Source organism: Aotus nancymaae, unplaced genomic scaffold (assembly GCF_030222135.1).
Source record: "Aotus nancymaae isolate 86718 unplaced genomic scaffold, 86718_ANA_hifiasm-v0.15.2.pri h1tg000040l, whole genome shotgun sequence".
Taxonomy (NCBI): Eukaryota; Metazoa; Chordata; class Mammalia; order Primates; family Aotidae; genus Aotus; species Aotus nancymaae.
The window spans coordinates 50,782,036-50,796,293 of NW_026988454.1; the positions used below are offsets into that span (position 1 = coordinate 50,782,036).

At 41.5% G+C, this 14,258-nt stretch overlaps 1 protein-coding gene across 1 annotated transcript in view; it reads right to left on the reverse strand.

Annotated features, from left to right (window-relative positions):
- The window catches only part of KPNA5 (karyopherin subunit alpha 5), a 66,737-nt gene extending 63,597 nt beyond the window's left edge, over window positions 1-3,140 (reverse strand). Inside the window, exon 1 of the mRNA XM_012460434.3 lies at window positions 2,989-3,140. Within this exon, the coding sequence (XP_012315857.1) occupies window positions 2,989-2,992 (4 nt within the window). The 5' untranslated portion in view covers window positions 2,993-3,140. The remainder of the gene's footprint in view (window positions 1-2,988) is intronic.
- Window positions 3,141-14,258: the final 11,118 nt, after the last annotated feature.

Sequence of the window (14,258 nt, forward strand, 5' to 3'; positions counted from 1 at the left end):
CAGCCTGGGTAACAAGAGCGAAACTCCGTCTCAAAAAAAAAAAAAAAAAAAAAGTTAAATATATAGTCCTTGGTGCACATGTAGGAGGCTTTGATCTATAGATGGTTGAAAATATGGATTAGAACTCAGGACAGGGATCCAGAGTGACAATTCGGTATCATGTACAGCTATAGAAGAAGGATGACCAAAGGAGAAATCCTGAGGACACTTTTATTTTAGTGGAAAAAGGCAAGAGCAAAAGAAACCAAAAAGAAGTAGGTCAGAGAAGAAGAATCAGAAAATAAGAGTCCTGCAAAAGAAAGGAGTTCAAAAAATAAAGGAATATTTAATTTGCATTACCACTAAAAAACAGACCACTAGGTTTATTCAATCATTGATTCATCCAGAAAATAAAAGTGCCTATAATAATCCAAGTACCATATCAGGCATCAGATTTGGTAATTATGTCACTAGTAAATATAGTGAGACAAATCTCACTACTGGTGGAGCTGAAGGTAGAAGGGAATGCACTGAGGACTTGAGAATGACTGAATAGGAATACATTCATAAATTACCAAAATCCCTCCTTTAAAACATTTAATGGATCCAGCAATACTATGTGCACCTACAAATAGTTACCATTAGAAACTGCCCAATATGGTAGGGTGGAGTAACTCAGGCCTGTAATCCAGCACTTTAGAAGGCCAAGAAGGGTAGATCACTTGAGGTCAGGAGTTTGACACCAGCCTGGCCATTATGTCGAAATCCCATCTCTACTAAAAATATAAAAATCAACCAGGCATGGTAGTGGAGCCTGTAGTCCCAGCTACTCAGGAGGCCGAGGCAGGAGAATCGCTTGAACCCGAGAGGCAGAGGTTGCAGTGAGTCAAGATTTTGCCAGTGCACTCCAGCCTGGGCGACAGTGCCAGACTCTGTCTCCAAAAAAAAAGGGGAGAGAGAAACTGCTCAACATAACTTTATTAATAACAATGCTTGGCATGGCCGAGCACTGTGGCTCACGCCTGTAATCCCAGCACTTTGGGAGGCCGAGGCAGGCAGATCATGAGGTCAGGAGTTCGACAGGCTGGCCTACAGCGTGAAACCCTGTCTCTATCAAAAATTAAAATTAAAAAAAAAAAAAAACAATGCTTGGCATTATTCTCTATTTTATATATATATAAAAAGCTAGACTCTTGAAAAAAATAGCAATCGGTGTTCATTACGGAGCAAACTGATCGTAGTATTACGGAGCAAACCGATCGTAGTATTAGTTGTTAAGTTATACTCAATATGTATAAAATACTTAAGTAAAATAAAATGCTCATGGAAATAAAACTCTTAAAATATTTATCACCTATATATGTAGCACATTCTAGGCCACTGGCTCTAAATGTTTTTGTTCACATATCCTACATATGTAAAATATATTTGTGCATTCATCCTGAATATATTTATTTCTATACATGCATTACGATCCTACTACTCCATCATAAAATTCACAAAAATAGAAATTTTAAGAATGAAAGTTTGAAAAGGTGAACAAATAGAAGTTCTAATACTTTCTTGCCACATGGAACTGGATCACCTTGTGTCCCACCACACACACACACACACACACACACACACAAAGACGCTACTTATGAAACCATTAATTCAAGCAACCACATTGTAACTGTTCAATATGAATTTTAGCCAAATAAAATGTAGCCCCAACAACTCATATATCACTTGTTCCTTTTTCTTCAATAGTACTGACTTCTGGCTTCATATTTAACACCTGCATCCCTCCTCACTGCAGTTGCTTTAAAGGGGACAATAAAACAAGGAAAATTATCTCTAAAGGTGCCTTACCCAATGGAATTGTTTCGTTCGCTGAAAAATAAATTTAAAAGCTGCAATTCAAAGGCTGAGATCTCATAAAAATTAAAGATAAGAAATGTTATTCAGGCACTTTAAAGTTACAGAATAGAGGAATTTATTATTATTATTATTCATAAGCTTTCAATGGCTCTTAGAAAAACCGTGTGGAAGTTGAACAAATAACTAGAATATGAAAATAGGGTTTTCTTTCTTTAATATCAATAGACATTATTTCTTATGCCAGTAAAGCCTTCATTTCCATGGGGTTGGGTGCCTCATTAGTGAAAGTAAAAGACTGCACAAAGCGAGTAAGTGCTAACGAGAGAGCCCTTACAACCAAACAAGCAGTACTTAGGTCAGAAGGACACAGTTGTTCCTGATATACCAAGAAAGCCACATTCCTACAGAATATGAATCATTATTGGGTGTTGTAATCGAGAGATAAGTCATTAGTGTTTTTATCTTTTTTAAAAAAGTGTCTAAAAAGCTCAAAAGTAAATGCCAATGTCATATTCTTTAGACGTAGCACTGTCATTTCACAGCTTTCAAATCCTTCCATCTCCTATGCATTATCGATGAAACACTAAGTTTTCATCTTAGCACGGATCTGACCGACTATTAGAAGCGTGGAACCCTGGCTTGCCTTGTGGTCGGGAATGAGCACTGGAGGAACCTGCTCGCAGGTGAAGAGGGCGGCTGGCAGAGGGAGAGGACAAGGCTAGGAGGCCCCTGGAATGGAACCTGTCTCTTCTTTGGACACTGTGGAATTTCCATAAGCTTCCGGACACAGCCGCTGGGTACCAGGTATGAGTGGCAACGTTCGGCAATTCCATTAACCGAAAAGAACTACCGGGAAACGGTGAGGCGGGGCGGCGAAGATGAGACCGGCTGCCCAACACTCCTTCCGAGCACCGGCAGAAAGAATCTGAACTCAGCAAGTATTCGCATCCGCAAGGGAAATGTCCGGCCGCCACGCCCCCGCGACCGCTGTCGCCCTCGGGAAAACCTGAGAAACACCCCGGCACCGCCAGGTTCCAGAGCCCTTCGCAAAGGAAAGAGTAATAAAAACCGTGGACCCAGGAACTAGTAGTTGCCAAAGGGACTAAACAAAAGTCTCCCCCAACCTGGCCCGCGTCCACTCCCACTTACCCATTAATGTGGCACTCTCCGATGCCCTGATTTTCGAGTCCCCAGCGGCGACGTGTGTGGCGGGTAACAGAAGGGCCGCCACTCCGCCCCTAGCGTGAAGCGCAGCGACCGATCGCAATCCAAGATGGCGGCCACCTGCGCCCCTTCCCCGAGACCCCGAGGCTCGGCTCCCAGAAGCCCTTGCACTCGGAGCTGCGGCAGCAACGGCCGCGACGGCGGCTTGTCAGCACATCTCAGCAGAGGGGCGTAGAGAAGTGCGCGCTTTCGCCCCACCCACCGAAGGAGGAGCCGGAGCCTGAGCCTGCGCCTGCGACAACCTCTGGACTTTAATTGCGCTTGTGGTGGCCATGCTGTAGATACTCTGCATCCCGTAGGCCTCCGTGTGTGTAAAGGGACGACCCCTCATTCATTCATTCATTCATTCGTCGTGCGTGCGTGCATGCATATGCTCTTGAGGATATAAACTGTGCCAAGTACCATTTTAGATACATTATTGGGGCTACAACAGGGCAAAAAAGACGGTAAAAATCGCAGCCTTGTCGAGAGTACGTAGAGAGAGCTCACGTTTTCTTCAGCTTCATTAACTTCCTTTTATATGCTTTCTCGTTTTGTTTCAAGCTTTTTAATTTGACGTTTATAATTTTGTATCCTATAACATCTGTGAGTTTTTTTTTTTTTTTCTTTGAGACGGAGTCTCTCTCTGTCGCCAGGCTGGAGTGCAGTGGCGCGATCTCGGCTCGCTGCAACCTCCGCCTCCCGGGTTCAAGCGATTCTTCTGCCTCAGCCTCCCAAGTAGCTGGGACTACAGGCGAGCGCCACCATGCCGGTTCAACAAACGGTATTGAAAACAGACTGTGTTCCAGATGCAATGCTAGGAAGAGAATAAACAAGATAAACAATACATGAATCCTACCCAGAAGACGTTCGCAATTTTTTAGGAGGAAAAACACGAAGACAAATTGTTTTAAGATGTTTGCTATTTTCAATAGTTGAAAAATAAACAGGAGAGAAGGGATTATTTAACAAGGCGTATGTGCGGCTGAGAAAAGCAAGCTTGACAAAAGAAACCTGGGCAGTGTTGCGGTAAAACGTTGCCAATCACGAGTCCATATAGTGAAGTGAAAGCAAGATTATTAGAGAAGCAAAGAAACAAAAGAATGGCTACTCCATAGGCAGAGCAGCGGCTTGGGCTGCTGGAATGAGTATACTTATAGTTATTTCTTGATTATATGTTAAACAAGGGGTGGATTATTCATGAGTTTCAAGGCAATTTTTGGAACTCAGGGCTCTACCCTCTTTTAGACTGTATGACTTCTGGATGTTGCCATGGCATTTGTAAACTGTCATGGTGCTGATGGAAGTGTCTTTTAGCATACTAATGTATTATAATGCGCGTATAATAAGCAGTGGGGATGACTTTTGTCTTCATCTTGGTTTTGGTGGGTTTTGCCTGGCTTCTTTACCACATCCTGTTTTATTAGCAGGCTCTTTGTGACCTGTATCTTGTGTGGACCTCCTATCTTCTGTAACTAAGAATGCCTAACCTCCTGGGAATGCAGCCCATTAGGTCCCAGCGCCTGTTCAAGTTGGAGTCACTCTGGTTCAAACGCCTCTGACAACAGGACTACTGAAGTATCGATATAAGTTTATTTGCCTTAATCACCTGGCCACCCTATCCCTTTCTTATTTCCTCCCTTCTCCTCTCACCTGAAAGACTGAATTCAAATAGACAATGGTCAGACTATATACTCAAATAGATCCCTAACCTATAACCTTCAACAACCAGCCCAGGAAGCCAACCTACTATGTACAGTAACCAGCCCAATAAGTCAGACTACTGTATGTAGCAACCAGTCTAGGAAGCCAAGAAATAACCCTTGTAGCAATCTACCCTAAATGGCCAGGACATGATTAATAACTGACAGGTTCCCTAATTTTTGTCTAGCTTCCAACTCAAGGGTAGCTAGAAAGCCAAATATGTACCCACCCCTAAATAATTACATAGGATCCCCTGCTTTTAATTAGCCCACCTGCAGCTTCTCCATGCCAACAGTCTTGAATTGGCATACCTGAAGCTTTCTCTTTTTTGCACTATAAAGCTTTCCCACTCCTTTGCCTGCCATTGAGTCTCTAACAAATGCAAGTGATTGACTCCCTTGCTATTGTACACTCCAAATAAATTTGGCTTTGCTTGTTCTCATTCAGATGATCTGTACTTGTTTCTATACTCCTGAAGATTGCTGCTGTCTGGACATGCCTTCCCTCTGGATAGATATGGCAGAAGAGATGGTAATAGCGTCTCTTCGACCACTGCTCAGCAGGGTCTGGATCCTGGCTTTTCATATCCAAAAAAGAACTGGAGGAATAGGATAGGTATCAAGATGTTGAATTCATTAGTACCATGCAATGCCAACCACAGCAACTTCCTACCAAGAACTGACTTTCTATGGCATCTTTCCCAATCTGCCTATCAAAATAAAATCCACTTCTCAGTGGTCCTTCTATCCCAAAAGCTGCTGCCTCAAAAGTAGAGAGCTTATTGCCCTATTAGCTTACCCCCTCCACAGGCCATGATGGAAAAGAAAGGGTTCTAGCCCAAGCCTCAACAATTTCTTTTTACTTAGGCAGACTCTGTGGTCTGAATCTTTGTCCCCCTCAAATTCATCTGTTGAAACCTAACTCTCAAAGTGTTGGTACTAAGAAGTGGGGCCTTTGGGAGATGATTACATTATGGGGATGGAGCTCTGATAATGGGATTAGTGCCCTTGTAAAAACAAGGTGAAAGGAACTGCCTTGCCCCTTCCACTATGTGAGGCTAGAGGTTCTGTCTATGAGGCTAAAGGCACTGTCTATGTCCATGAGGAAACTGGCTATCATCAGACACTTAATCTGTCTGAGCCTCGATCTTTGACTTCTAGCCTCCAAAACTATGAGGAATATAGATGATCCTCAACTTACAATGGGGTTATGCCCCAATAAACCCATCAGCAAGTTGAAAATATTGTAAGTCAAAAATGCATTTAATACACCTAACCTACTGAGCATTATAGTTTATCCTAGAATACTTTAAACATGGTCAGAACACTTAGCCTACAATTAGGCAAAGTCATGTAACACAAATCCTATGTTAATAAAGTTATAAAGAATTTTTGAATCAAAATTCAAAATTTAAGTATAGTTTATTGTTAATGTGTATTACTTTTGCACCATTATAAAGTTGGAATGTCATAGGTCAAACCATCATAAGTCGGGGACTGTCTGGAAATGTTTACTGTTTATAAGTCACCCCATTTTTGGTATTTTTGTTATGGCAGCCCAAATGGAATAAGGCAGCAGGTAAGTTTTCAAAGTAAGAGGATACTTCTTCTTAGATCCTGTTGATCAGTGCAAAATTAAAATTTGATGTACTTAACTTTAAAATGATCCCATGAGATAGGGGACACTGAGATACAGATGAATGTGTAAGTAAACTTTCCACTGTTACAGGACTAGTAAGAGAAGCTGTTGTGATTTGTACCTAAGTAGTTTATCTTAATGAGAGCTAGATGAAGACTCAAAGATATTAGTAGCAGGATCATATAATTTATTGTGTGAACCAGGATATTTTTTATAGTGAATGGGATACTATTTTTGGGATGACTGTCCTGGGCGAACTGGGACACATGAGCATCCTAATCGTTGAAGCTGTGAATTATTGTTAAATTACCCTCACTTCTGTAGCACAAGTCATTCCACACAACAGCATGTATCCTTGCTGCTGTCCATAGGTCTGATCCAGGGCATGGGGACAAGAGTGACTTTATTCGAAATGCTATTCTGCCATGTAACTTCTGACTAACCCCAAATCCAGGAATGCTCCCAAAATGGCTAGTTTATGTATTACTTTTTAAGTAGGAACACTTATTCATCATAAGTTTCCTCCAAAACAACCCTTGATGCCGTTGCAGAAATCATACGCTTTGACACCTGTAGCCACCTAAACATTCCTTCCACAGCACATATGTTTTCCCCAAGACATAAGCCCTGGGTCTAGAGGGTTGTGGTGTGGAGATCTACCTGTCTTGCGGCCACCCAAGACCATGCTTCTGTCTGTAAGTTCCCCTCATAAATCACCCGAGACCAACGAACTCAATTTTTCCACCTTTTTGGTTTCTTGGCTCCATCAGCATTTGGGGGTTGCTTTGCATTTACAGCCCTTTCATGGAACACAGGGAAACAGACTGAGATTCAAGATTTGCCACCTGATATTTATTGCGGAGTGCTCTTCGGCAATAACCGTCAGGAGTGAGGAGGCAGGATTCTACAGAGAAATAAATTAAATTATGCTGCATTATTAGCAACAGAGTCTTCAGACAATCTTACAGGAAGTGCAGAAGCTGGGCTTGGTGGCCCTTCAGAATTGTCACTGTTGAGGCTAGAGGCTCATGTTTATATTACCGAATCAAGAAGTCATTGAATATCCCCGAATCAAATCCAGAGAGGACAGTTAATCTTGAGTGAGGCAGCAGCTCCCTTTGACCGGAGTGCAATTTCCAGAGTGGAATTTGGCCTAGATCCCTCAGCGGTGGGAGAAGAAAATCCTTTCACAAGAAAATGTGTGCATACTTTTTCAGTTGTCCAAAGACAAAGAAATGAATGGGCTTCTTTAAGCTTCATGCCTCCTCTTTCTCATCCTCTTTATTTGGTCTTCCTCTACTAAACAACCTTTAATGTTGGTGCCAGGCCTCTTACTTTGCTGCATTGGCTCTCTAGGTGATACAGTATACTCCTGTGCTTTTAAAAGCCATATATCTGTAAACCACTTTCTCCCAACTTCAAATTTCCATCCTTGACCTCTTCCCCAAGATCTAAACGCATATATCAAACCTCCATTTGGATGTATGATGGGCATCTCAAATTAATAAGCCAAAACAGATTTCTTGATTCTACCCCATTCCACTTTGTTCCTTTCTCAGGCTTCTTTATCTCTGTAATGACACAACTATGCAGCCAGAAAATCCGGCTAAAAAACTTAGGAATCATTCTTTACCTTTCCTTACCAGTGTCTCCTGTCTTTTGCTTCTAGCTCCAAAATAGCCCATGTCTACACCTAGTCCATTTCTTTTTTTTTTTTTTTTTTTTAGAAGGAGTATTGCTCGTTACCCAGGCTGGTGTGCAATGGTGCTATCTCGGCTCACCACAACCTCTGCTTCTGGGTTTAAGCAATTCTCCTGCTTCAGCCTCCCGAGTACCTGGGACTACAGGCCTGCACCACCATGCCCAGCTAATTTTTGTATTTTTAGTAGAGACAGGCTTTCACCATGTTGACCAGGATGGTCTTCATCTCATGACCTCGTGATCCACCCGCCTCGGCCTCCCAAAGTGCTGGGATTATAGGTGTGAGCCACCACGCTTGGCCTCACCTAGTCCATTTCTACTGACACTTCTAGCCTTCCATCATTTCTCTCAAAAACTACAGTGTATGCTTATTAAGCAATCTGTAGGTACCTTGACTTCTTTACTATCTATTCCTTGTCCAGAAGGTGCAGTAATGTAAAATTAAATTTTCATTTATTGTAATCAAATAATACAAATATATCATTTAAAGAGTCCAATAATAAGTTTGTCATGAAAATTAACACTTCCCACCTGATCATCCCCAGCTGCCACTCCCTAAAAGCTACTATTTTCAACTTGTTTAGGTGTTCTTATCGGTATCTCTTTTCTAATTAAATATTTTAAAATCATGTACTGCTATTTCTTGATTTTTAAAAGTCATAGACATTATCCATTGTTATAGATGTAAAATGAGAATTTATTACTCATAACTACACTAGCCTCCCACCATACACACTCACACACACTTCCTGATCTTACATCCTCCAATATAGTTCTATCAAAATTATTTTGGTTAAATATTAAATTAAATTAAATATTGATTTATATTTAATTTTTATGTAAATAATTATATTCCTTGTATAGTTTTTATTGTTCTAAAATTAATTGCCTGTTTTCTGTCATTATCATTTGCTTAGTTTTCTTTCTTTCTTTCTTTCTTTTTTTTTTTTGAGACGAGGTTGCACTCTTGTTGCCCAGGCTGGAGTGCAATGGCACAATCTTGGCTCCTCGCAACCTCTGCCTCCCAGGTTCAAGCAATTCTCCTGCCTTAGCCTCCTGAATAGCTGGGATTACAGGCATGCACCACCACGTCCAGCTAATTTTGTATTTTTAGTAGAGATGGGGTTTCTCCATGTTGGTCAGGCTGGTCTCAAACTCCTGATCTCAGGTCATCCACCTGCCTCAGCCTCCCAAGGTGCTGGGATTACAGGCATGAGCCACCTCATCTGGCCCATTTGCTTAGTTTCTAACTACTCATCACTAACTCATCTTCAAACACACTGCTGGAGGTGTGTATTATTTTCCTATTGCTGCTGTAACCAATTGCCACAAACTTACTAACTTAAAATAACACGAATGTATTAGCTTACACTTTTAGAGGTCAGAAGTCCAAAATGAGTCTCATTGGGCTAAAAAGGTATCAGCCAAGTTGTGTTTCTTCTGGAGCCTATGGGGAGAATCCTTTTCCAGTTCCTTGCAGTTACCCACATTCCTTGGCTTCTGGACCCCTTTCAGCAGTTACATCTCTCTGACCTCTGTTTCTGGCATCCCATCTCCTTTTCTAAGACTGACTTCCCTATCTCCCTCTCATGAAGACCCTTGTGATTACGTTGTGCCCACCTAGATAAAACCCTCTTGTTAAGATCATCAACTTAATCATATCTACAAATTCCCTTTGCCATATAAAGTAAGACACTCACAGGTTCTGTTGATACGGAAATAGAATCTATTTAAAAATTTTAATACTAGAGACAGGGGTCTCACTATGTTGGCCAGGCTAGTCACCAACTCCTAGCCTTAAGCAATCCTCCTACCTTGGCCTTTCAAAGTGCTGGGATTACATGTGTGAGCCATCATGCCTAGCCAGGACATAAACATCTTCGAAGGACACTATTCTGCTTAACGAATATATTTCTCTCAGTATGTTCATAAACATGAAGTGATTTGTCAGTTGCTTCTTCTCTCCCCCTACCCCTTTTTCTTCCTTTCTGCCTTCATTCCTATGTGTTCTTTTTCATTTTGGTAGAGCTTCTTATGGAATTTCATGCCTTCCACTTCCTTTTTATTTTTTTGAGATGTAGTCCCACTTGTCACCCAGGCTGGAGTGCAGTGGCGAGATCCTGGCTCACGGCAACCTCTGCCTTCTGGGCTCAAGCAAGCCTTCAACCTCAGTCTCCTGAGTAGCTGGGACCATAGGCACACATCACCTCATCTGGATAATTTTTTTGTATTTTTGGTAGCGATGGGATTTTGCCATATTGCCCAGGCTAGTCTCAAACTCCTGAGCTCAAACAATCCACCTGCCTTGGCGTGAGCCAACCAGCCCGGCCCTATACCCTCTACTTTCTTTGCTTCCTCCCTCATTTTGGTGGGAGCTTCCTGGGAAATAATTAATAAAAAATAATGTTTTGGAGGAAATTATTATTGAGTCATGAATTATCATGTCATTTCATTGATAGCTAATTTTCCATTGTTTTGTTGTTATTCCTATCTGTATCTCTTATTAGTTGGATGTGGAATCCAATTTCTCATTTGATTATTTTTCTTTCCTGTTTTTCTAACCCTTGTTATTTTTATTCTGTTTTTGGAGAAATTTCTTGGGCTTTATCTTCCAGGCCTCTATTAATATATGTATTTTAAAGTATGCAATTTATTTTTAATCTCAACAGCTATTTCCTTTTGGATTTAGAGATTCAGTACATTTTTTTAATCTCTTTGAGGATATTAATTGTGGTTTCCATTGATTTTTTTTCTCTTTCTTTGTTTCTTCAGAGTTTACTTTTTAAATTATGATTATTGTTTAGCTTTCCATCTTATTTGCCATAGGCTGTACTCAAATGCCTGGAACCTTTGGGTATCTATTCATGTTTAAGAATAAGACACTAGAGAAACCGTCTATAAACTGTGTGTCAGTGGGGCTTGTTTGTTCACCAACTGGCAGGCTTCCCACAGAGTGGTAAAATAGGGACCTGGATATTTCATTGGATAACCTTAAAAGTTGACATCTGTAGGTCTTTCTCTTGGGACAATTGATTTCTCTGGGGAGGAATTTTCTAATCCCCTGCCTTGGAGGCAGAAATCACATATCAAGATCCTTTTTAAAATTCCAAATGTCATCATCTTTTTAAGAAGTATTTCATCTTTAATTTCTGAAGTTTTCAGATTTCTGGGAAGGAGACATATATTAAGACGGAGTAGGGACCCTACTTATGGGCCTGTGGGCAATCCCCAAGCATGGAAATAAAGGAAAATACTGAATTCCTTCAAGGAAAATTCCAGAAACCTAGCTAGTCCTGAGAAATAAATGAGCAATTTGATAAACAAAAAGGTAATAGTAACTTAAAACAGTAGCCCGAAAAAGAGTCGAGATGTTTTATTTCCTATAGAAACTTAAGATAACATATTAACATATATCCTTGAGTTGTTTTTCAGAAACCCAGATCCCCCACCAAACAGACCTACTGTCCAACATGATTTGGCCCCTGTCTACAGATAAGGAGGAACTGAAGACTAAATCCTGATACCTGTTCTTTGTTCTAAATTTCTTCCTGAGGTGATCATGCCTGGAAGAGATCATGCCCCTGAGCCAGGGCTAATATTCTTTTCTGCTGATCCCAATTTTTTGTTTTTTTGAGATGGAGTCTCTCTCTGCACCCCAGGCTGGAGTGCAGTGGTGCGATATTGGCTCATTGCAACCTCTGCCTCCCGGGTTCAAGCAATTCCCCTGCCTCAGCCTCCTGAGTAGCTAGGACTACAGGTGTGTACCACCATGCCCGGCTAATTTTTGTAGTTTTAGTAGAGACAGGGTTTCACTGTGTTGGCCAGGCTGGTCTTGAACTCCTGACCTCGTGATCTGCACCCCCCACCTCAGCCTCCCAAAGTGCTGGGATTACAGGTGTGAGCCACCGCACCTAGCAGATCCCAATTTTTTAGGCAAAACTTTGCCTCCTTAGCAAATCAAACATCAGAAAATCTTTGAATCCACCTATGACCTGTGCCCCCCACCACTTCAAGATGTCCATCCTTTTAAAATAAAAAAAACATATAGCTTCCATGTATTGATTTATAATGTCACCTATAACTCTGCCTCCTCACCTTTAAAAACCCTTACCTGTAACCAATCTGGGAGTTCAGGTATTAAGCACGAGCTACTCAGTTCTCCTTGCTTGGTGCCCTACAATAAATGCCTCAACTCTCTCTTGCTGCTATCCCAGTGTCAGTGTTTGGCTGTGCTGTGCTGGGCAAGCAGACCCCAGTTGCTGTGCTGGGCAAGCAGTAATCCATACAAGTCAAGACATTATGACTTGACTTGTTTTTTGATGACATCTGTTCTTAGTTAAGTTAGTTAATAATCATTGATCTTTTTTTTAGCTTTCAAAGTTTTGCAAAAATCTCATTAGCTGTTAGTAGTATTTTTATTCTCCTATCATTTTAGTAGATTTTGAGAGTCAGGGAAATACAAAAGTACATGTTCAATCTTCCATCTTTCTCCACAAATTTCCAGAAGGATTTTTGTTTTTTTCTGAGACAGGTTCTCATACTGTTGCCCAGACTGGACTGCAATGGTGCCATCATGGCTCACTGCAGCCTCAACCTCCTGGGGCTCAGGTGATCCTCCCACCTCAGTCACCCAAGTAGCTGGAATTACAGGCCACATCACCACGCCCAGCTCCTTTTTGAATTTTTTTGTCGAAATTGGTTTCTCCATGTTGCCCAGGCTGGTCTGGAATTCCTGTGCTAATGCGATCTGCCTGCCTCCACATCCCAAAGTGTTCAGATTACAGGCATGAGCCACCGTGCCCTAGCTGATTTTTAAAAATATACTATTTATCATCAGACACTATCAACCTCCTATTTAAATACCCCAGTATCTTTCTCCCAGGTCCTACATGATTTGGCACATGTCTACAACTCTAACCTTATCTTGTAATAATTTTTCCCCTTACCACATTATGCTCTGGTCACAAAGTGTTCTTTTTGCTCCAGCCCGAGGCCTTTGTTCTTGTTATTTTATCTGTCTGAAATGCTCTTTCTCCTGTTGGTGCAAGGTTTGTTCATTAGCACACTTAACCTGTGTGTCAGACGTTTTCTAACAACATTAGCATCTCTATAATCCAGTTTAATTTTTGTTTTTTTATTTTTATTTTTTTGAGACTGAGTCTCACTCTCTATTGCCCAGCCTGGAGTGCAGTGGTGTGATCTCAGCTACTGCAACCTGCGCTTCCAGGGTTCAAGCGATTCTCCTGCCTCAGCCTCCTGAGTAGCTGGGATTACAGGCATGTGCCACCACACCTAGCTAATTTTTGTATTTCTAGTAGAGATGGGGTTCTACCATGTTGGCCAGGCTGGTCTCAAACTCCTGACCTTAGGTGATTCACCCGCCTTGGCCTCCCAAAGTGCTGGGATTACAGGTGTGAGCCACTGCGCCTGGCCAATCCAGTTTTATTTTCTTCATAGCATTTATCATGATCAGTTAATTTACTTTTTATTTCCTCTACCTCACCAGCATGTAAGCCTCAAAAGTCCTGGATTTTGTGTATTTTGATTACTGCTGCAGCTCCCGTTCCTAGCAATGCTTTTCTAATAGACACTCTTTAAATATTTGTTGAATGAAATAAAGGCTGAACAAAAAATAAGACATTTTGATCTTAGACTAACATGGTGGCTCACACTTTCAATGTGAGCACTTTGGGAGGCCGAGGTGGGAGGATCATTTGAGGCCAGGAGTTCAAGGCTGTGGTGAGCTATTGTAGCCACTGAGCTCTGGCCTGGGTGACAGAAAGAGTCCTCGTCTCTGAAAAATACATGCATACATACATAACAAGATTTCTATCTTGTAACCTTGAGGAAAGAAGCTGGTATCCTCTACCTTCAGTGTATAGCTGGGAGCTTGATAACCTAGCAACATTATAAACCCATTATTGACACTAAAATAGAGGGCTACTCAGCAGGCCCTACAGTAAGCTTGTAGACTACTGTTTGCCCCAGGAACTGCCCTATGAACTCATTCACATTAAGTCTCAATGACCTTAGAGCCCACTTTTCACTTGCTAGGAGAGAAAAGTGGGCTCTAAGGTCATCAAGACTTGGGAGAACGAAAATATTGGAAATGGGAGGAACGCAAAATGACTACGTCTCCCAGAATGCACTGCACACAGAGCGGCGTGGAGTGG